Below are 24,569 nucleotides of genomic sequence, written 5' to 3'. Positions count from 1 at the left end.
CAAAAGATGTGTTGTTGGCTGGCCTCGTGTGATTCAGAAGAAGTCGCCTTTCTAGCAAGAAAAGCAAAGCGCATCTTTGCTACAATTGAGTAATTTAAAATGACAAAAACTTTTTAACCATCAATGGAAGTCAAAACATTAAAAAAAGATTGAATTGCAGGACATTTTCAAGTATTTCTATTGGTCTATTAATCATCAAATTTGTACACAATGTCAAAAAGTGTAAAACAAAGAAGGAGAAGAAAAGAGTAGCGCAAAGGATCCAGAAAATGGGACAAAGTACATTTTCTTCACTCTGCTAAATAATAAAATTAATTATTCTCAAGTCTTTTCACCCCATACATAAAATCAAAACCACGAAACAACCTGAATTAAATGCAACAGTTTTTGTGAAGCCCTTACGTACATATGTACATATATGACGTCTGATCTTTTCCCTCTATCTCGGCACTGCCACCAGGTTTATCCCATCCAGTTTCACAAGGGGTTGGCATTGCTTTCGTATTCTATGAATGGCAGGATTTAATAGGATCAAAATACTACAAGACCTGGGCCAATGATAGGACATAGGTCACTTTAAATCAAAGACATTTTCTAAAGTTAAAAGTTATTTTTTGTAAATTTACTTCTGGATTCTTTCGAATGTACTAAGCATTTCAAACCATAAGCATTTTCATTACTGTGAGTTTATTTTCAATGATCATTTTCATTTTCCTCATCTCTTTGAATCATGATGACATGACAACCATTCAGTATTGTTCATGCTGAGTTTTGCTGATATCTACAGCATCCATCCAACCATCTGTAGCACAAATGTCTTGGCTCATTTTCAACAAGCAGTTGTCGTTAGACATTAGCTACATGGTTATGTGCTTTCCTTTTTCTACCACTCATATGCTAAAATGTCTCAAACCAAAAAATCCACAGTGTTCATATTTGTGGGGGAATAACACAAATACATTACACCAGGGAGGAACCCTTGCTCCAGTGGAAGCTCCAGGCATGAATACATTAGGTGAAAAGTTGTGTTTTTTGTCTCCCCAAATGTACACCTTACAGAAATGTTGTTTTGTCTAGAGGATTTAACCCCGACAAGCAGTCCTCTGCGTGATTGCATTGGGTCGGGGCTTTGAGTCAATATGTCTGGAACTACGTAAGTGCAGGAACGAGTGCTGTGAAGAACAATAAGAGACTTTCCGACATGCGTACATGCTTTGAAGTCTATCAAGCACACTTACGGAGAGGGGACTCAAAGGAGGGAAGAGTTATTTTGAAAATCCCCCTTCCACCGGGGCTGTGCCTCTCTCACACTCTTTCTTTCTCTCTCTCTCTCTCCCTCCCTCCTTGCTTCCTTCTATCACTCCCTCCCTCTCTCCTTGTCTCTCTCCTTCCCTATCTCTCCGTCTCCCGCTCATGTTAGATCCTGTCTGCTACGGTGCTGCTTGAAACCCCACCTCTTCTGCCTCGCTCCTTCTCTCTCTCTCCCTTTCCCCTTCTCTTTCTCTCCCCTCCCCGTTGCAGGCAGTGTGGAATCCTGGCTGTGTTTAATTGGCGAGTGGCAGGCAGGCTCGAGAGGGAGAGAGAGAGAGCAAGAGAGAGAGAGAGAGAGAGAGAAACCAGGAGTGTGGGAGATCTGAGGGAGCGTTCGGGACTCATATGGAGAGGCAACGTCTTTACGAGCCGCAACTCTCTGAGACTTTCTGAGAGGGAGGCAGAACGAGCGAGAGAGGGAAGGATAGAGAGAGAGGGAGGGATATAGTAAGAGAGGAAGAGAAAAAAAAGAGAGAGAGATAAACTGTGACAGAGCGACATGGAATGGTTTAGATTTTGGGAGGGGGGGAGTTGACTCCAAGAATTTGTACGTACTGCGAAGACAGGCAAGGAGTGAGGTTACGTAGAAAGGTACAGAAAGGTAAAGAGAGAGATCGAGACTTTGAGAGAGGGATCTAGAGAGAGAGAGGAACGGAGAGAGAGAGAGAAAAGGAGGTAAGAAGAAGGTAAAGAGAGATGAGGCAAAGTAAGGGGAGAGAGACAAAGTGCAGCAAAGTGAGGGATATAGGTACAGGAAAGCCTGCAGCAGAGTGAGGGAAGAAGTGGAGGGGGGTGGGTGAGAGAAAAAAGGGAGGGAGGGAGAAAGGGAAGAGAGGGAGAGAAAGAGAGAAAGAGAGAGAGAGAGAGGGAGAGAGAGAGAGGCCCATCACCAGAGAGAGTGCAACTTGCTCGCTGCATACGGGAAGTGAGAGAAGTTGTGGAGAGGGGCAGAGAGAGAGAGAGAGGGAGAAAAGAGGGAAAACAAGGGGAGGTTAGAAAAAGAACCAGGAGGAAGGAAGGGGGAGGTGAGCAGGCTTGAGCAGGAGAGAGAGGGAAAGAGAGAGAGGGAGAAAGAGAGAGAGAAAGATTGAGTGAAGTTGCAAAAGTAAGAAAGTGCAAACAAACAGAAAAGTCAGAAGCCAGAGAGAAACAGTATGTGAAAAAGGAAAGAGGGAAGGTAGAGAGAAAAAAAGAGAGTAAGAAAAGGAGGAGTGCAAGAAAGAGAAACTACGCAGATGAGAAAAACAGCCTTAGTGAATGGCCCGGGTGGGGAGGAGAGAGAGGGGAGGAAACCAGTTGTTTTGTAAGTCGTCGGCCTGGGCGGCTTCTGGACTCCTGCTGGTATGCATTTGGGAAAGGCGGCAACAGGACAACGCGTCCTCCATCCAGCCCAGGACTACTGCCGCCTCTGCTCGCTCCAGGGACCAGCCCTCTCCCATGGGCAAGAGCCCATGGATGGGCCATGCCTGTCTCCAGCGGACAGTCTAAGCCCTGTCCAGTGGCGGGACTTGGGGGACTTGCCTGTGCCCTTTCCTTCAGAGGTCCGAATGCCGGAGGACAGCATGGGGTACCCTGACCTTTGCATACCTCAGAGAAGGCACTTTTACCTGGGACCAAGCCACTACCATGTGCCTGAGAGCTGTAGTAGCCCTCCTTGCTACTCGTGGAGGGAGGTAAGAGCTTGCAGATGGGACTGGCCAGTGGACCCCAGGCTTGCTCCATGCGCGTGCATCTGGGAACGACACAGGGACTGCGGTTGCTCAAGGCAATGGTATCCTCCAGAGTTGCCACCGCATCCCTTCAACGGCAGCGCCGTCTCGCAGCTCCTGCCAACTAAGGTCAGGGGTCAGCGGTACTACACAGAGGCCCGATATGTGTCGGAGGAGCATTACTGGGACTGTGTAAGTGAGAACTATCACAGAGGCGTACATTCCCAAGAACCTGACTTTGACAACCTGGACGCACCTGCTTACAATGGACATTGTGAAAGAAGACATGTCAGATTTCAGGGACACGATGACGAAATCAGTTGCGACAGCCAGGACACTGATGGGGCAACCAGTCCCGCAAAGACGCATTGTAATGGGTCCCCAGCCTTCTTTTCCACAGAGGTGCCCCAAAGCAAGTTCAGGAGCTCCAGGACATCGGCTCCCAGGCCGTCAGCGAGCAGACCCTGGGGAGAAGAAGAGGCAGAGATGGGTCAAAAAGGGAGGCTGGGGGATGGTGGAGATGAGGACAGCAGGAGGAAACAGAGGAAAAGCCAAGGAACCGTGCGGGAGCAGATCAAACAAGTGGTCACGGAGTTGGAAGACGTACTTGGGGGTCTAAAGCAGGTCCAGTTGGAGATGAAAGAGGTGAGGAGGGTAATGCTGATCTTGCTGAAAAAAGAAAGGCTGGAATGGTGTGGGTGTCATCAGTAGCTTGTAAAAAAAAAGTATTTTGCATAATAGCTCCAGTGGTGCTCAGTGTTCTTCACATCTTTCTTGGGTGTTATTCCAGAAGAATGCAGAAATGAATCATCTAAATTACTAAATAAGACGACATTATCATTGTTAGCACTCTTCGCCTACTTTGCATTTTACATGGCTGATACAGCTGTAAGAGGAAGTGATCATATCATTGAGTGCCAGTGAATTAGATTCCTATACAGGAAAAGGCCTTAATTCTTTAAAACCTGTGAAACCAATGAAAAACACTTATCTCCAAAACAGCAACTTTACAGGAGAGAGAAAAAACCTTGTAAACTTTCAATGGAAGTCAGTGCAAAATGAGTTGATTTCAGGTCATTTTAAAGAGTTTCTATTGGTCCGTTCATCAAGATATTTTGGCACATTGTAAAGGACAATTTGTCTGTTCAAATTATGTAGTAAACTAAAAATCGACCAAAATGGAGATAAGTGTTTTTCATAGGACAGCGACGATATAGGCACATCCTTCCTATATGGGCAGAATTATAATATACAGTATAAAAGGTTAGTAAAGGATCTTCACTAAGGAAAGATCTTGCTGTGATCAGAGCAATGTCCAGCGCCAGCCAGTGAAGTGGATCTTCTTTAAGTGTGCTCTCTGCAAACATCTCGGTAATGAATCCAGTCTGACAGCTACAGGGACGTAAGCTACTGCTGAATTCTCGAGAACATGACCTCAGCCCAAAATAAACATCAAGTGAAAAAAAATACAGCTGCAGCCGGGATCAAAGCCCCTCATCATTACCTCATATGGGGCATCAAAGCTGGACTTCTTAAGTTAGCCTGAGTTAGCCTCGTGGGTCATTGTTTCTTTATCAGGAGACTGAACCATTGAATGTTTTTGTAAGGAACAAGATCTATGAAGAGCTGCGTTCCAGAGAATGGAAGTTTAACAATAGTTTATGGCATCACTTAGCATTATATAGCAAAATATACTTTTCTGAGCATATTGTGAAGATCCTCTGTGCTCAAATAACCCTGACTATCTGAATAATGCTCAATATTTCATTCTAAACAGTGTAATGAATACTGTTCAACTGGGATGGATAAAATGCAGATGAATTTTAGTACAAATGTGTATATTGCTCTTATATCCTCCTGAGACTCGTACTTTTTCTTAATGTGAATTTTTAATTTATCCTAGCTATTTAGGATTAGAAAGTCCGAACAAGTATAAAAGCTAAACTTTGTAAAAACTAAAGTTGGATGAGAATTCTGTCTGGACTGGCTGTAGAAACTTTTGACTGGGATTCCCGTAATGTTGGCCAAAGGGTCAGTGTTTTAATAAATGTATCATGGTGCAGTAAAGCAGAAATGTAAGGTCCTCAAATGAGGACATAAGGTCTCAAGAGGATATAATGATCAGTTATTATTATTATTATTTTTTTATTTGATTAGCACTGATTAACATGGTGGTGATAATGTATGAGGTGTATGAGTAGTGTGTGTTGTACTGTTGGTACAGTGAGTGGATCAGATACTGCAGCTGTGCTGCTGGAGTTTTTAAACACTGTGTTTAATCACTCACTGTCCCCCACTCTATTACACACTATTACACACTCCTACCTACAGCTGATCCACCTTGTGGATGTAAAGTAGATGTAGTGATGCATTTAGACGCATTTGTGATACATATTGTCTTATTTCCTAGCCCTAAGCAAATCACAGCAAATGATAAGGTATTCTGCCACAGAAACAAATGGGATTCAGCTCTTTACAGAAAGCATTTCAGACTGTACAAGCTGCTCTCCATTAAAAAAAAGGAAGCAAGGATGCATCAGCAAAAAAAAAATCAATACCTAAAGATAGCTGAAGACACAGCACAGTATGTAGATCCACATTAGTAATAATGGACTCCAAGAGATGAAAAAGTAAATGAATTATTTAGACTCGAGTTGTAGTTTTTAAATGGACACAACAGGACCTCCATTACAGGCTGCTTTGTATTTACCAGCTCATTGGATGGAGGTCGTTTTCAGGACCTACAAATCAAGTTAAAAAGACCCAAGTGAGGAGCGGACAAAAGCTAGTGAGCTAAAACAGCAGGGTGTAGCTTTTGGCTAACATGCAGAGCTAGCATTGACATTTATAGTCCTTTTAAGAAAATGATCTTGATTTACTGGAGCATTGTGAGCATGAATACATAATTTAATAAGTAATTTTTGTTGTTGAAGTCAGTTTTTATTGTCGAAGGAAGAATGCAGCCAGCATTCCTCAGGCACTCTGTAGCTGGATAAAAAAGAGCTAGCAGTCAATTAGTGGTCATATGACTGGGTGATTCAGGGACAGGGAAGTAAACACTACTGTTTGCGAAAAACGTAACGCAAGAAACTGACAAATGCAATGTTTATTTATGAAGTAAGGAAAGTTCTAAGTTTCCTTGTTTGATTTTGATCCACTTTTTGATTTACAGAGAATGCACAGCAAAAAAACAGAAAGAAAATCAGAATGCAATTATTTGCAGATCTCATAGATCCATATTTTATTCACAGTAAAACATCAAACACATATCTGATGTTGAAAGCGAGATATTTTACCATTTCCCAAAAAAGCATTATTAAGTCATTTAGAATTGATGGCAGCTATGCATTACCAAAAAAGTTGGGACAGGGCAATAAAAGGTTGCCTACATTGATTTTAAACAAGATTTAGCCCAGAAAAGATGGTGCCATTACTGGATCGTATTGACATGGCTTCTTTTTTGGCTTCTTAATACAGCTTTAATCTGCATTTGTGGATTGGTTGAAGTGTTCTTGAGCTCATGCAGTGATTTCCAGCACAGAATCAGTACAGCCTGTTTTTAATGCAGTACCACCTGAGGGCCCAAAGATCCCTAGCATCCAATATTTACCATTGGCCTTGTCCTCTTAAGATTCTCTGAATCTTTTGAAGATATTATGTGCTGTTGATGTGGTGGTATAGCCAAAGTTTTCGTAACTTAATCTTGATGGAATATTTTCTGAAATTGTTGATGCAGTTTTTCACAGGTTGGCGAACCTCTGTTTATTGTTGCTTCTGAGAGAGATCAAAGTGCACCTCTTACAGCTGTTTTTACTTAGTACCACTTCCTTTTCCATCCTTGTATTGCCTTGTCCCAACCTTTTTTATATGTGTTGCTGCCATCAAGTTCTTAATGAGTTAAATTAGTTGTTTAGTTTTCTGTTTGTTTGCGTCTATGTCCTGAAAACACTCAAGAGATGTACAGCACAGGCCAAAAATTTGGACGCACCTTCTCTTTTTCAATGCATTTTCTTTATTTTTATGACTATTTACGTTGTAGATTCTCACTGAAGGCATAAAAACTGAGTTATGCACAGTTTTATATTATAGTTTCTTTAAAATAGCCACCCTTTGCTCTGATTACTGCTTTGCACACTCTTGGCAGCATTCTCTCAATGAGCTTCAAGAGGTGGTCACCTGAAATGGCTTTCCAACAGTCTTGAAGGAGTTCTCAGAGGTGTTTAGCACTTGTTGCTCTTTGCCTTCTTCACTCTGTGGTCCAGCTCACCCCAAACCATCTGGATTGGGTTCAGGTACGGTGACTGTGGAGGACAGGTCATTTTTTGTTAAGTATAAAACTCCACATGTGTTCATTCATAGTTTTGATGCCTTCAGTGAGAATCTACAATGTAAACAGTCATGAAAATAAAGAAAAAGTGTGTCCAAACCTTTGGCCTGTACTGTAGATAAATGTTTAATGTCTACATTTATTTTTACAGGTGGTCCAACAGATTGACATCCTGACCTCCAACATAGACCTGGGTGGTGAGGAGCAGAGGCCATGCAACGGTCCGCTGCAGGATCCCAGACACCAGGGCAACCGCTTTGGAGTGGTGGCACTCGTACATAACTCAAACGGAGATATGATGGAATCAACGACAAGAGACAAGAGCTCTCGGCCAGGTCAGGTCAAGTCGCGGACTGCGCATTCCTCGTCGGACCACAGCATAGCTTCTGTGGCCGCGATGGCTGCTTCTCATGCCAACAGCCGCACCGCCACAAAGAACCACACAAACCCGTCGTCTCCTGTCCACACTACATTTGCTGTTGAGTCTGCCGGCTGCAGAGGAATGAATCACACGTCTGCAACAGAATCGCAGAGGACTAAGAGTTCCGCCAATGGAGACTGCCTGCGAGCCAGACCTCCCAGAGTCAGAGTCAAAGATCTCCAGAACCAAAGATCTAGACTGGATTACATGCTCCCCTCAAAGCTTAGCTCTATTCCTGAACCCTCATTTCCTCTGACACCCATTGGCCTCTCAAAGACCCAGAAACCCCCACCGTACCCCCAGAACGGACAAGCCAAAATGCCCAATCAGGATGTAAGCCATTCTTCAAACGGGCTCAAGACACCTCCGTACTGTGGAAAACAAAAACAGCTAACGTCCACCATGGTGTAAATAGAGGGACGGGGTGAGACAGGGGTCCCGCTGCCTCAGAGCTCTGTCTGTCTGTCAGTCTGTCTGCAGTCCTGAGGACAGCACACACCCACACATACCCATAAACAACCTCAACCAGATTTTTTTTCCCAAGCGTCCACGCGATTAGGTAACTCAGGGTGAGTGGACAATGAGTGTCCTCATATACAGAGGATTGCTCATCATGAATGCTTTTTTGAGTGTTTGTGTTTATTGTTGCTTTGTGCTTGACTGTGCGAAGGCTTTTACTTTCACATACATTACATATACCGATTAAACAAAAACATTTATGACCACCTTTTTTTGTTTCTACATCCTTTATCCATTTTACAGCTCCACTATAGAAGCATATAGGAGCTTCTCATATGGACAGAGAGTGCAGAAACAAAAGAATGGTCAAGAATGGTCATAATGTTATGCTTGATCGGTGTACACAATATGCTTGTGGACACCTCTTAAAGAGATGTCATTCGGTTCGTTTTGTTTTGGTTGCAACCATAGTTGTAACTGCACACATATAGCTTGTCTAGTCTTGTCTAGTCTTTGTAAAGCGAAGTATTGCCAACATGGCTATGAAGAGGTATAAACGCCCCCCTGGGATCAAGCTATTTAAGAACTGTGTTCCTCAAGAATGATGGTGCTCCATCTAATATTTTGGTGGAATAATGAGTTGGGGAGTTGGGAGTGATGTGCTTAATGCAATCAGATCCCCTCAGCAATCCTCTGAAATCAAGTAGAAAGTCTTTCCGAGACAATACCTAGATAATATGCATGTGTGGAGCTTGTATGGGTAGCCAAATTTGGTCCCAGAAAGCCCCACATATATATGTCAATGATGGGAACAGGAGGGGTTAAACATGACTTAAGAGTTCACCAATATAATCCACAGCGGAATTGGTGGAATAATCACAGTTTTCATGCATCTTAATTGTTCTCCTCCACCAGCCTTACACACTGCTTTTGGATAACTTTATGCCTTTACTCCTGGTGCAAAACTTCAAGCAGTTCAGCTTGGTTTGATGGCTTTTGATCATCCATCTTCCTCTTGATTATATTCCAGAGGTTTTCAATTTGGTAAAATCAAAGAAACTCTTCATTTTTAAGTGGTCTACTATTTTCTTCCAGAGCTGTATATGAGACCCAATATGATCATGTTGACCAAACAAAATCAGGATACACTATTTGTTTTATTAACCTTAATTTAAGAAGAAACAATGCATGAAAAGGTGTCAATGTACTTTTGTCCATAAAATGTCCTTCTTCTACTCAAAACAAATACAATGGCTTATTCATGCAAAGTTTCAGATTGACTCGATCTGAAAGAGTTTCAGACGGCTTCTTGCGCAAGACGACCTCTGCGCTGCTAAAAACATCACCATCTAGACTCTTAGTCATGCATTCTGGGAAATAGAAGGCAAAGGAGGTGGCCTGTAGTTGAATCACTTTCTCAACAGCTTGAACATCTGCCACTTGTGTAAAATCAGACTAACCCCCCTCCCCCACACCCCCCCACCCTCCTCGTCTTTGCTAATATGGTTATTCTGTGAGTCATGAGTGATCTATTCCATCTGTTTGTTGCACTACGCCGACATTGTGCCGTGCTGCATTCGGGTTCCTGTCAGAGATGTTGTGTTGTGCACAGCGGAGTCAATGCACTGACTCCTGGGTAATTTCAGAGTTTCAGAGCTAATCAGCTCTGGAGAGTGCGGAGGAGATTGGCTGGTTGAGAGCCCCTGGAGGACAGTTGCTTTTGTCATATTGCTGATCAGTATGCAATTCAGGATGCAATCAACCAGGGTTCTTAGAAACGTTCTAAAAATAATGCATTGTTTACCCAGCAGAGATTGAGGAGGTGCGTTCTGATCTAATAGCTGATCTAATCTCTCAAATGCCTGTGTGATGATCATGCAAACATATCTTTTGTTTAGGGAGGCAGATCATCTGATCATCTGATCTCATCATCTCATTGCCCAGTAGTGTGACCATCTACGAACACCACAGGTCATCACATTTGGAGCTTGAATCCATTCCAGTTTTCAATCCTGGATTTTTCTCATTATCACTGATAATAGTGTACTGAGTGTCTAGACGGAGATGCATTATTACAAATCTGATTGTAATCACATTTTATATGGTGTCTGACTGTCTAGGAATTGGCACTGGGCTATCAGTCTGACCATAACCTAATACTGTCTGTTTCAAGACTGGTTGTCAATAGGAGATCTAATCTAAAAAGTGCCTGTATGATGTATGGTCATGTGATCATGGCTTTTGTTTAGGGTAGTAGATCATCTGACCTGGTCATCTCATTGTCTTGTGCCCAAACAATTTGCAAACAGCACAGGTCATCATATCTAGACCTAGAATTTTGTATCCAGTCCAGTTTCCAGCTTGTAAATCTCATTTCAAACCACCCCTACAATCTGGTAGTCTGAACATAGCATGATAGTGTGTGTTGGTTAAATCTTAGGAATGCCTGTATTTGGATCATGTGAACATGTCTTTTGTGTATAGGGACGCAGATCTTTCTTGTCATTCCTAGTTCCTCAGTGCTTGTGACCATCTATCATGTGACCATCTGAATCCAATCCAATTTTAGATTTTTTAATCACTGGAAATGAACTCACATTTTAAACCATCTCCGAATAGGATTTCATTTAGTTTCTGCTTGTCCAGACTTAAAAAAATAAATTTGGATACAATTTAATTATACCAAAAATCAGTTTTGGATTGGCAAGCTGATTTAAAATCACGAGTGTCTATGTGATAATCATGTGAACATGGCTTTTGTGTTTAGGGAGGCAAATATTTATTGTCATTGCTAGTTCCTCAGTGCTTGTGACCATCTACTATCACCACAGGCCTTCAAATTTGGACCTTGAATCCAATCCATTTTCGATTTTTTAATCACTGGAAAGAAATCACATTTTAAACCATCTGCAAATGGGATTTCATTTATTTCCTCTTGTCCAGACTTAAAAAAATCAATTTGGATACAATCTAAGTATACCAAAAATCAGATTTGGACTGGTAGGCTGATCTAAAATCACGAGTGTCTATGTGATAATCATGTGAACATGGCTTTTGTGTTTAGGGAGGAAGATCTTTCTTGTCCTTCCTAGTTCTTTAGTGCTTGTGACTTTTTATGATCACTACAGGTCAACAAATTTGGACCTTGAATCCAATCCAATTTTAGATTTTTTAATCACTGGAAATTAAGTCACATTTTAAACCATGTCCAAATGGAATTTCCTTTGGTTTCTGCTTGACCAGACTTTAAAAAATCTATTTGGATACAATCTAGGTATACCAAAAATCAGATATAGACTGGTAGGCTGATCTAAAATCACAAGTGTCTATGTGATGATCATGTGAATACGGCTTTTGTTTAGGGAGGCAGATCATCCACAAGCTTCCCACACTTCTTTCACTCTAGATTTGATGAGGTTGTTGAGGTTGTTGTGAGAGACACATTGTGACAAGGAAAATCTGATTTAAGTATCCAAAACGAAAAGATGGCGATCTCTTCAAATTTGTACAAATCTGATTGTAATCACATTTTAAACCTCACCTAAATGTGGATTGGGTTTCATGTAGTTTCTCGCTATTCAGACTATCTGAATACAATCTAGATATACCAAAAATCTTCTTTGGACTGATAGTCTGAACATAGCCAAATAACTAAATAAGACCAAACCACATTAAAATGCTCTCAGTGTAAACCTTTAAACCAGATACAAATCTGATCACTCAAACCACTTCAGGAGGTGGACTAAGACACATTTGAACCACATCATATAGCAGTGTAAGACTATCTAACAAATTTGACAACCAAAACTCCTTCCACTATAACTATAAAACACCAACAATAATTGGTTCACAATGAGCAAATTTGAATATTCCATCCGACACAGCAATCTGAATTTAACCTTTTTAGTTAGATACACTTCGTATATGTTGTTTTTTTCATTTGCAGACTAAAATTGAAACCCATTTGTAAATGCATGTGGTTTAAATCTTATCAAGATACAATTCAGATAGTAGTCACATGGAGTGACCAGGTCAAGAAATGTAAACTACATTTCAGATCCAGATTTAAAGACTTGTAATGTATAATTTTCTAAAAAAATAAGTGGAGCTTCAGATAGTTATTTGAGGGATGCCGTAAAAGAAAGATGTAAGAAAGATTTGCTTTCAGATGTTAAGTTTCTTTTAGAGGTTTAAGGAACCTACACTTGATCTGGTGAAGCTTCTCTACCACATTACAGGTCCTTCACACCCTCATTTCTCTATTACCTACACCGAAGGTGTTTTTTATTTTCTGAGGTATCCTTCAAGGAACCATCTGAAGCCCCCTTGTTTTCAGTGGTTTAGAAGCACTGCACTGGAGAGTGATTGTGAAATCGTACCCTTCAAACTAAAGGAACAATCTGTGTGTACAGGAAGAGCTAGGCTGACTGTCTTTTTTCCCCCTGCCATGTTTTGAAAACAGTGGTTGAGGTTTGGCAGGGGCGCTCGTCGTCCTCTGGTGGAGGGTATGTGCTACAGCAGGCTATTTTCCTTCTCCCCCCCACATTTGAGCATTTGAGCCCGACCTGCTGTCTGGTTTTGATTAGACGCCACTTGGCCTGGTGAAGGAGTGAGTGAGGCAAGCTTGTACAATATTTGCGATGGTTCCGTAAACACAGGCACTTTCAGACGCCGTGCGAAAAGATGGCCGCCCACATCTGGGAGGGGACATGGCATGGCCCAACACCCAGGGCAGGAAGTGGTGGAGCGGTGACTATAAGCTATGTGAGGGAGTGTCCCAAACATGTGCTCCATCCTTAAAACAGACTGGATGTTTTGGGACATGGCTTGTTTACAGAGGACGTCTTTTGGTCAGCGGTGCTTACACTCTAAACCCACAGTTTGTTTAAATTCGAATGAATTAAGTTTATTATATGTTAGCTCTGAGTTAGATAAACATATGTGGTGATTTTATACATTCAAATTTTATCTTTAAGTTGAATCTTCTTCAGTTGAGCCTGTTGCCGTTAGCAACTTCAGCTTCTTATCCATTGGCTTTTGGGACCATCTGTTTGCGTGCAAGACAGACGTGTCCTCAAGCCACTGGTGTTCACCATCAATGTGAAGGCATTATGTAAACCCATATGTTGTTTGAACTCAAATGATTTAAGTCTGTTTTACATAAAATTGAGTTAGTTGAACATTTGTGGGCACATATACTGTACTATTCAAACTGAGATCTTTGAGTTGAACCAACTTATAATAACTGAGTTTAGTCTGTTGTCTCTGGCAGCTTTTTTTTTCCATTAGCTTCTGTCACAATCTATTTGCATACTGGGTGTGTCCAACAGTTTCTGACAGACACTCACCATCAGTGTGTAGTGATTCCCCCTGGGCTACCTTAGAAATAAATCATTTTTTTTTAAAGTAAATTCAACTTATCCGGTCTTACAATATAACAAAAATAAAAAAGTTAAATCAGTTTCCCATTTAGTTTTAATAACTTGATGTTCTAAGTTATGCTAACTTAAGTTTTCATTACCGATTACTTAACTTTTTTTAGGCAACCGGTTTCCTCAAATTTTTAAAGTAAATTCAACTCATCTGGGCTTACAGTGTAGGTAATCTTGTAGATCAGATACAGTTCTGTGCAAAAGTTTTAGGCATCAAAGCAAATTACACTAATCTATTTATCTCAGCAATATGAGTGTTTTTACCTGAAAAAGGCACCACATATGATTTAAACAGATACAAATAAACATAAATACAGTAAAACATAACAAGGAAATCTCATTTTTAACTATAAGTATGTTATATCCTGTGAGCCGAGCTGAAGAACAAAGTGTAGTTCCAGATTTCTCCTGGATGCTCCTCCCCTCAGCCAGCATGTGTATATTATGTTCAGTTCCGTCAGCAGCTCACCTGATTTACCACATTTACCAATTTACCAAACCAGGTGTTGATTAATATGATGAGAACTAGAAATAACTCTATTAAACTCAGATGAGGAGAAGAGATTTGGAGATGTTTTAAGGAAAACAGGGCTGTAAAAGCTGTAACTGTTTTTTGTAAAATTGCTGTTTGTATTTATTGTAATGTTAGTGTTTTACTGAGATAATAATCACTTACTTCATAGATAACACCTTTATTCTTTACTGAAATTCCCACAGGTGCCTAAAACATTTGCACAATACTGTATATAGTACCGTTTAACTTCTTGGCCTTTTAAAAATGTAGATTTTGTTCTGGCTTTGTGCTCTAAAGTCCAATCCACAGTATTTTCTGTATTGGCACACATTTATTTGGTATTTTTTGGTATTTAGCTACTATTAATCCTTTAAAGAATAAAACTAGATGTAAAAAAGGGTAATACTTTAAAATAACCTTCATTAATATGTTTGTATCTAAGGATAAGTAGATGTGAACAGAGCATTAGTTCATCAGAACTTGAATATCAACGAATGTTTACACATCACACTTAGTTAACAGCATGAATATTCATACTTTATTAAATCACTAGTTATTAAGAATTTTAAACCTGAAAAAAGTTTATCAACTACAATTCAGTTCGCCAATGTGTTCATTCATATTTACAAATATGTTGGCAACTTTTTCAGTTCCTTAATTTGAGAAAAATATTATTTATTAATCATTACTTAATGGTATATTAATAAAAGTTATTATAAAGTGTTACAAAAAAAAAGTTTATTCAGTCCACTACATTCAACATTAAGCCTTAACAATCATTTGTGTTCAATATCATTTTCTGACGAAAATTTTAAATAATTATTTTAGTTCACTTTAAATAGTGCTTTTTTTTTTTAGGTAAAAACACTCATATTGCTGAGATAAATGGAATTAATGTAATTTGCTTTGGTGCCTAAAACTTTTGCACAGTACTGTTTGTAAATGCTGACTGACGGAAAAGGCTAAGATTAACAGTATAAATGAATGTGGAATCACTGTTTGGCAAACAACAGGCCACTGTTACAACATAATTAATAATCATTTATAGACTCATTTATAAACTCTTTATAAACCCTTTATAACGGAGCCTTATTTTTATGCGTGATATTATTAGCCGGTAATGTACTATAACCTAAGCTCTCCATGTATTACTCCGCCACATACAGGTAACCTAGCAATGATGTAGTGCTTACAAACCAAATACAAACCAAATGAGTTAGAGGCAAAGTACAGTAATGTAATGTCTCCAATAGGCGTGGCAGACAAAGACGCGGTACCACAAATAAATAAGCCCAGCGATTCGAAAAATATGCATTATTACACACATTATCAGCCACCAGTATCAGATTAAGAGGAGTTATTATTAAAATAAAAGCTTAAGTGTATATGTTTTACAGTTAATGTAGGGTATTTTAAGCTGAATGTAAGGTGGACTCTTAAAAAAAAACATTTTCTTTCAGTCAAACAAGCACTGGACTTTAATCTAAACAGATTTCTTTCCTAAAAAACGTTTATTTGGGTGAGTAAAGCGCTTCCGTTTATTTACAGTACGCTTAGATTTCCACAATTTTGACTGAAATGGCTGATAATGCAGAGTTTACAGCGCAGCTACAAGCAGAGCAGCTATGCAATTATTGTATAGTTTATACGCAGAGTTTATATTGTTTATAACCAAACCGATCGCATTTTCTCATCCTGTTTAACTCAAAATCTTTTAATAAATAACAATAATTGGAACTGTGGTATAATCGCGATTATACACTTGAGGTTTGTGCTATAACGTGTAATATTGGCACTGCTGTGCTGATCTTTGGCACTCGGCCTCGGCAGTGCCAATATGACACGTTATAGCACTCCCTAAACGATTTATAAAGGAACCTTATTTTATAGTGGTACAAAAGTTAAATTAACTGAAGTTTTCAGTAAACATTACTCAACAGGATGCCAGTTCCCAGCCCCTCCAGTGACTGCCTCCGCAGCGGTGGCCACTGTGAGGCTTTAATTATTTGCTGGTGGTGTTCATTTAAATGTAATCTAACTTCCCACAGTCTGCCGGCAGTTATATTTGAGTGTATGTGTAAGTGTGTGTGTGTAAGACTAAGCTAGCCCACACAGACCATAAAGTCTAGACTGTTACGAGGCTCTGGGCATATGGTGCCCTGCAAGCCTGACCTGATTGTGTTTTACTGAGTTAACATTCCAAATTCTCAGCAATCTGCTCCTAACAGAGTGTGCAGAGTGTTTTTCCCGGGAGGGATATTTCAGCGACCAGAAGTAACAGAAATCCCCGAGACAGAGGCTTGGTTCTGCTGCTGGTCAGCTAATTATCTTGCTTGTGACACTCATTGCCCTCTGATTCACACAAAAAGCCAAACCTAGTCTTCTAATTTCTTCTAATTTCCATGTCAATTAAACCCACTCATTAAAATCTAATCCAGACAAATAAAACCCAGTTGCCTTTCATCTACCATTCATATCAGCACCATAAAAAAAAGCTTGTAAAGATACGTTTTAATGACTTTTTACTGCAGAATGCGGCAGGAATAATAAAAAGCTTGTCTTAAAGAAAAGCCCGGCTTGGCCCGGCGATGATCCCTTTATGCTAGACAAGGTTATTTTTATTCCAGCGACGGACAGGCAGAACGTTTGCCAGACAGTTATATTCGAGACGTGACGCCAGGCATGTGGAGATGCTCAGAGTTCAGCATCGTCGGGTCAGCCTGTATCCCTGCCCTTGGGAATTCCACAGCTGGATCTGATGTGGAGCTGGATCCTGTGCAGTTTTCTCTGCAGGATTGGAAGGAAGGAAACTGTTTGATTGACGGTACTATGTTGCGCTCCATCATAGCTGTGTGATGTTCATGTGGTGTGGATTTGGAGAATGTACTGACTGGTGATACACTTTGTGTGATCTACCAGATAGCACTAAAGAGGAAACTTTTTAAGTTAATTCATAAAGTTCCTCACTGACATACACTGATCATTCTGAGATTAGTGCAGGACATTGTTGAAATTGAGGGATCATGTGACCTTATGTACAGAATGTAGTAGGAGTGCTGGGTTAGTGCTGGAGAGAAACTAGCTCCTTCTAAAATAGCATTTATTTAATGTCTAAAGCTCTATCCCAAACATTTTGCAGTTGTTCTTTCATTATTTTAACATTAAAATAACAAGTCATGTGTCCACATTAAGACAATATTTTTTTTTGGGGGGGGGGGCACAGAGTGGTCCAGCTGTCTAAAGTGCTGAAAAATGGCTGGTTTAAATCCTGTTCATGCAGCTTGTCATCAGCTGCCAGAGCCCCGAGAGAGCACAATTGGCCTTATTCTCTCTGGGTGGGTAGATCACTCCCAAGGTGATGTTGATCATCACGAGGCATCTGTGAGCTGCTGTATCGAAACTGAGTTGCTGCGTTTTCCTCCGAGTGCTCTGGCTTCTCTGCAGAAGGCGGTGATTGGCTTCACATGTGTCGGAGAAGGCATGTGCTAGTCTTCACTAGCAGATAAATGGATTGGAAAATTGGCCCCACAAATTAGGGAGAAAAAAGGGAGAAACAAACAAACAAAAAACATAAATTTCAATTCAATTTTAAAAATGGGATTTTTTTTGCTTATTTGATATAAAAATATTCCATAAAGATTAAAATCTGATATGGGAAGGCTTAAAATGTGCAGTTTTGGTGTTGTGTCTTGCCTATGCACGCTATAATTTGCTTTAATTCACTTTTATCAAAAAAGTTAATTTTTAGTACTTTAATGCAGCAATTTTTGATTTCCCGCCATATAAAAGAACCATTGAACCAAGCTAAAAAGAGAGTTAGAATTTTGAGTTTTTTATACATAATATACCTAATACTGCATAACCATTCCCTTTGCTGCATAACTCTTTAAAAAGCCTCTTCAAAAAGACTGAACTAGACTGAATAATATTGAATCTTTTCGCTCAGTCTTCCACAGAACACAGTGGCTGATTGAAGCACATTGCCACAACAAGACAAGCCTCGGCGTAAAAGATTATTATTACCAGACTCTCAGTGCAACAGGTGTCCTCGCAGCGCTGATCTTGGATCATCTCCCTCTGTGTGTTGGATTGTTTTTTATGCAGCTACAAAAGATGAGATCTGATCCTTTCTCAGCTCCAACTTTGACACGCTCTGTACCACCGCAGGTACACTCTCTCCTGCCGGAAAGAATGGCTGTGTTCAATTTTTAGTCTCTGAGTGACATGGGCTTAAGAATAGTCTTTTAAATCAATTGTGACAGCCTCCTCGGGTGTCCAGAGGATTTTAAGGGCTGAGTGTGCCTGGCATTGCAAGTTTCTATGGTTACTTGCAGAGCAGTGTTAGTGGAAGGACTGGTGTGTATACCTGTTCGGGAGATTCAACGAGCCCTGTAGTGAAGTGTAAAGAAAATGTGGCTTTAATGTGTGCTTTAACGGAATGCAGTATATGATATAGTATGACTTGATAGTAGCTTAGCAGGTTCTGATGGCTGGAGAAAAAACGCTATACTTAGTTTAGTGTATTTAGATAAAAACGTGGGAGATCTATGGTGTAAGGGCTAATTAAAGCAATACTGTATAGCACTTTATACTTATGTTAAAATAACTACTATTGTTGCTAATCTAGGCTTGCATGCTGCTAACTGTGCAATGTAACTCTGGTGAAGCAGAAACGATGGTTGTATTGTACAAATTGGAAACAACCGTAGACAACACCACCAAGCTTAGTTTTTGCTTCATTATACGAAATACGTATGGTGCCATTTAACATATTTATTAAGCCTTTTTAGTTGTTTGTAATTCTACATGTCTATTTGCCGTCTCGTTGTTTTAGCTCAGAATGAAGCATGCTGTTTTTTATCACACCTGCACCTTTAAGATCAGCCTCTTCAGAGTACTAATAAGCTGACTCTGCCCTTCCCACATACCCTATATATCCTAGTGAAAAAAAGTAGATTAAAGTATACTAAGAATGATTATGCTATAGTGCACTAAAGTCATGTACTTGTAGCCATTCATTGCATGAATCCAATTCCAGGTTATGTTCAGTCAGAGACAGAGAGAGAGAGAGAGAGAGAGAGAGAGTGCGCTCAGTCAGAAACTTCACTTCAACTACACACTTTGTTTTTACTATGAGTGAATGAGCTACTGAGCTCTGAGTTTCCTCTTCTGAAGTCTCCACTGCTCCACCAGCAGCTCGCCTTCAGTAAAATCTGAGCTGGATCCCTTTTTATAGGCTGTGAATGTGCCGTAAGTACGTAAAGACTCTTAGAAGAACTCCCTTCTCCACTCAGAAATGCTTCTGCTTTCAGTTTAGAAACAAAATAATACAGTCTGCCACTTTAAGGGAACTAATGCTGTTTGGAAAAGTAAAAAAACCAAAAATGTGTAAGACTTTCAGAGCACCTCCAGCACCAGGTTTGGTGAAACAGAAACACTGATTTAAAGCCACTGAGCTGCTACGTCTTTTCTTCATCATCCTTAATCTACAGCGTTTTATTAAGCAGCATCCCTTTTCCAAATGCACACCTTGGCATCCCCAGCGACGCCTTTAAGCCCCTGCAGAAGCAACGCTCCGCTGCTTTAATAAAGCACTTGCCTAATCAGTTTTGCTGTCATCCAACACAGAGCCAAACACAGCGCATTAATCACACTCTTAAATCAGGGTGTTAAACAAGTGCCGGCTTGGTGGGGAGCCATTCAGCGCTTTTTTGGTTTCTTTTAGCAGCTCTGATTGAGTGGGTAAAGGGCAATTTAAGTTATTTTGTGCTCTAATTCGAGCTATTGCTCAAATCCTGTGGATAAATAATGAAGTAGATTAGTGGGTGTAGTGCTAGCGTGCCAGCTGAAGGGGTTGTACTTAGGAAGGACAAACATGTGAGCTTTGCTGTGTTTTGGAGGACATTCAGCTTCTTGATAATGGCTTTAAAAGGGATTTGGACCACGTGTTATCTAATGTAAACTACTGTGCAAAAGGCAGGGACCAGTCCTCATTAATTTAATTGGCAGTATTTACAGTCAAAACAGTAATTAGGAGGAAATTATTATTCCTAAGCATTGGTGGTTTGAAGGTTTAGTGCTCAAACCTTCAGTGCGCTGTGTCTCTGCATACTTTATTATTATCCTCCTTTCACCATGTTCTTCACTTCCCTTGACGGACCCCACAGGAAAGACCACCATGGAGCAGCTATTATTTGGATGTTAGTGTGTGTTGTGCTGGTATAAATGTGCGAATTAGGTGCAGCAGTGCTGCTGGAGTTTTTAAACACTGTGTTTGGTGCGGCACGGTGGCTCAGTGGTTAGCATGTTCGCCTCCCAGCACTGGGGTCTTGGGTTCAAGTCCCTATCTGAGTGGAGTTTCCATGTTCTCCCATGGATTTCCACTGGGGACTCCGGTTTCCTCCCACAGTCCAAAAACATGGAGATCAGAGAAATCGGATACTCTAAATTGGCCAGAAAAATGTATACTCTAAAATTGATCCAATGCAGTCCTCCAGGTGGACGGTTGTTTCTGGTTGAGAGTATGCTGTGCGCTATTGGCTGCTGCTTCTCACCGGTGTGTAGATGAGTGCTGAGTATAAATGGTTGTGAGTAAAACGTGTAAACTGTAAAGCGTCCTTGGGTTCCTAGAAAGGCTTTATATAAGTTAAACTCTCAATGTCCTCCACTCTTTTAGTCTATTAGACGCTCCTACCTACTTCTAGCTTCTTCACCTTGTAGATACAGTAAAGTCAGAGACAGAAGCTCTGAATCTGTTGCTGCACAGTTTACAGTGTTGATCATCCTCTAGTTCTTCATCAGTGCCCACAGGATGCCGCCAACATTTATCCTGTTTTTGTTGGATTTGAGAGCTGAATGTGTTCATTAGGAGTGGTGTCCATGTTGCTTTCCAATAAAAAAACAATCTCCATTTTTGTTGATTATTAGTTTACTACATGATTTGAACACACAAAGTGTCCTGTACACTGTGTCAAACCTTATTGATAAATGGACCAAAAGAAATTCTCCAAAATACACTGAAATTATCTAAAAAAAAAAAAAAAAAAAAAAAAAAAAAAAATATATATATATATATATATATATATATATATATATATATATATATATATATATATATATATATAAAAGGTACAGTTTATCTTGTGTTGGATTATTATGTCATTTACTGTAATGTTTGAATTAGATGTGTCCAAATTGGGTGTGAATTCTGAGTGTGTGTCTTGAGGGAGATAGTAATAATAATAATAATAATAATAATAATAATTTATTTATATAGCGCCTTTCCTGAAAACTCAAAGCTCTTAACAACACAGCCATAGACAGAAGGTATAGTGCATAAAAACAAGCATGCATACAAGCACTTACACGTAACAGAGCAAGTATTAAAAAAAAAAGATAATAAAAAATAAAATAAAATAAAATAAAATAAAGTATATAAGTAAAGATATATTACCAGCAGTAAGCTTCCCTAAAAAGATGAGTTTTAAGTTGTCTGTTAGTTGATTTTATTTTCCAGCAATTTATGTTATTTTTTGTTTTGTGGTGTTGTATTGGTGTTTGACGTGTCTTTCCAGTAGGCAGAGTAATGGTTTTGGGTGGATTTTGGTGGTTAAGACATGAGATGGGAGGGTGATGACTTCTTTCCAGAACTGGTTAATGGGTGTGCAGTGCCACATAGCGAGGATAGCGAGTTTGTGAATCTTATTTTATGCATTTTGTGTGTGGTGTAGAGTACTCGGTGGATAACTTTATACAGGATGAGTTGTAAATTAGTATTTCTGACCATGTTGTGATTATTATTACATTATTACTGAAGTGAACTCTTTTTATATTGACTTCCATTAAAAGTTGAAAGTTTCCTGTAAAGTTCCTGTTGTGGAGATACTGCACATGTTTTTCTTTGGAAAATATTCGACAATATTAATTTGTAATAAACAGGTCTTTGGTAGTGATAGGCACTGACTTATTATCTTGTCTGTTTCGTCACAGGGATGGATGGACGCCACTTAGTGGAGCTGCTGCTACCAGCAAGATGAGGACGTCTTACTACTGGACAAGAAAGCAGTTCCAGTGGAAAGTTCCAGAAACAGCTCAGTTTTTGCCTTTTTCCTCTCTCTCTCTCTCTCTCTCTCTCTCTCTCTCTCTCTCTCTTTCCTCTCTCTTTCTCTTTCTATCTCTCTATTTATCTATCTACTCAAGCCTGACTGCACTGTGTCCACCTACAGAACAAAGCTGCCCTTTCTAGGCTCACGCAGGACCTACCTGTGACCTGCTCTCTGAATTTTTACCTTTTAAAGGTAAAAATCTACAGATGAATAAGCTGCTCCTTGTTTGGGAAGAAAGTCCAGATTGAGTTCTGGCACCCAGATATTATTATCTATTATGCAACTATTGTTATGATGACTGTGAGAGGACTGCTACGCTGACCAAAAAAGAAAAAACGAATCAAGAAAAAAATCAACTTTGTTTAAAATGTTTTAATATTCCTTTTATCACTGCTGAAATGAACAATGTCCGGCGGGGAAACAATCAATGTAAAAACTGAAGCCATGTGATACAAAGAAGTCTACAGTATACAGTATAATCAGCCTGTGTGTTCTGTGGTCCAGAGTGAAGCGTAATAAAGCTATAAGTGTTTATTCCTCTGGACCTCTGGATTTCAACTCATTAACTTTGTTATACTGGATTATTTTAAGCAGCATTCATAGCCACTATAAGCCATTTGTACAGTATAGACTGTATGTATGTGGGTCCTTATCAGAATAATGAGTGCCTTTTAGTGTCTCTACTTAACTTTAAATAATGATTTATTATATTTATAGGACTTCAGATTTTCCCAGCTTAATCACTTCATATCTTCACTTTTTATCTCATGTCATTAATGTGTCTGTGCACCCTGCCATTGGAAAGCTGCGTGAGAGGGTGGACAGTGACAGGGTGGACAGTCACAGTGTGGACTTTGACGGGGTAGTCAGTGAAGGGGTGGATAGTGACAGGGTGGACAGTAACAGGACTATGAAAGGATGGACAATGACAGGGTGGACAGTAACAGGGTGAACAGTGACAGGGTGGACAGTAACAGGGTGGACAGTGACAGGGTGGACAGTGACAGGATGGACAGTGACTGGATTGGCAATTTAACTCATGGTTGACCTCGAGTGGCAGGCATATTAATTTGTTCATGTTTATGGTCACTTTTTTCCCCCTGTCATGTATGTTTCTGTCCACCCTGTCATGGTAAGCTGCAGGAAAGGACAATGACAGGGTGGACAATTTTAGCTTTTAATGAAAACATGGTTGACCTAGAGTTGCAAACATTTTACTGCGACAGGATGGACAACATTACACAACATTTACATGAGCTCAAAAGAGACTAATATATTTTATTGCAATATTTTTATGCAAAATTAATATTATTCATTGCTGAACTTGCAGCTTTTAGTATTTAGCCCCTCTGAAAATTAAAGAGTGTAATATTTGTGATGTTACTGTTGTCAAAGGAAAGGTTACTCTCCTAAAGGGGCGGAGTTATCCGAGGATCCCAGGATGACAGGGTGGACATATTTAGTGTTTAATGAATACATGGTTGACCTAGAGTGACAGACATGATGAATTGTTCATTCAGTTTATTTTTTTATTTTTATTTCCTGTCATACATACGTCTGTCCATCCTGTCATGGTAAGCTGTGTAACAGGGTGGACAGTTTTAGTGTTTAGTAAAAAGGTGGTTGACCTAAAATATATAAATGCTATAATTTAATGCAATATTTTTTATATGCAAAATTATTACTATTCATTGCTGAACATGCAGCTTTCAGTTTAAAGGGGCGAGGTTATCCCAGGATGACAGGGTGGACAGGGAACTCTTGGACCCATTTAAATAATTTACTGAATAAATGAAATGACTAAAATGTAAATGTATTTGTTTAAAAATTGTTATTTGACCAATTAAAATACATTTTCAACTTAGCCAGGCAGCACTGCAGTCATGCACTCAAAAAGCCACCCTCATCACCGAAGAAAAGTGTGTAAAATCTACAAAAAGTACTATAAAGTAATGTTTAACATTCCTGTTCTTGAGTGTTCAGACACAAAAGGCACATTATTCTGATATTGGCCCATTTAAGTAGTAACAGCATTGACACGTTGTGGTCAGAAGAGGGCGCTTTAGGCTACTGAAAGATGCAAAAGACTTAATGACTCAAGAATGTGTAATGAAGCTCACCGGAAATAAAAAATGGGAACATTATAAAGCACTCTGTCAGAGTGATGTCTTTATTTCTCATCATTATCTCTCTTCTTCTCCTCTGTCTCTCTGTACAGGTTATGTTAGATTTTAAGACTATGCTTTTATACAGTATGAACACAGGCTGCAGTGAGACGGGTTGGAAACTCT

The 24,569-nt window shown here is 39.8% G+C and overlaps 1 protein-coding gene across 1 annotated transcript; it reads left to right on the top strand.

Moving 5' to 3' along the window:
• Positions 1-1,485: 1,485 nt before the first annotated feature.
• On the top strand, positions 1,486-24,429 carry si:ch211-178n15.1 (uncharacterized). The gene is made up of 3 exons (XM_022678826.2): positions 1,486-3,665; positions 7,499-8,337; positions 22,163-24,429. Exons 1-2 carry the CDS (start codon positions 2,655-2,657, stop codon positions 8,177-8,179), a joined length of 1,692 nt encoding a protein of 563 aa, XP_022534547.2. The 5' UTR covers positions 1,486-2,654; the 3' UTR covers positions 8,180-8,337; positions 22,163-24,429.
• Positions 24,430-24,569: the final 140 nt, after the last annotated feature.

This window comes from Astyanax mexicanus, chromosome 4 (assembly GCF_023375975.1).
Source record: "Astyanax mexicanus isolate ESR-SI-001 chromosome 4, AstMex3_surface, whole genome shotgun sequence".
Classification (NCBI taxonomy): domain Eukaryota; kingdom Metazoa; phylum Chordata; class Actinopteri; order Characiformes; family Acestrorhamphidae; genus Astyanax; species Astyanax mexicanus.
This window is presented reverse-complemented; position numbering and strand designations above follow the sequence as displayed.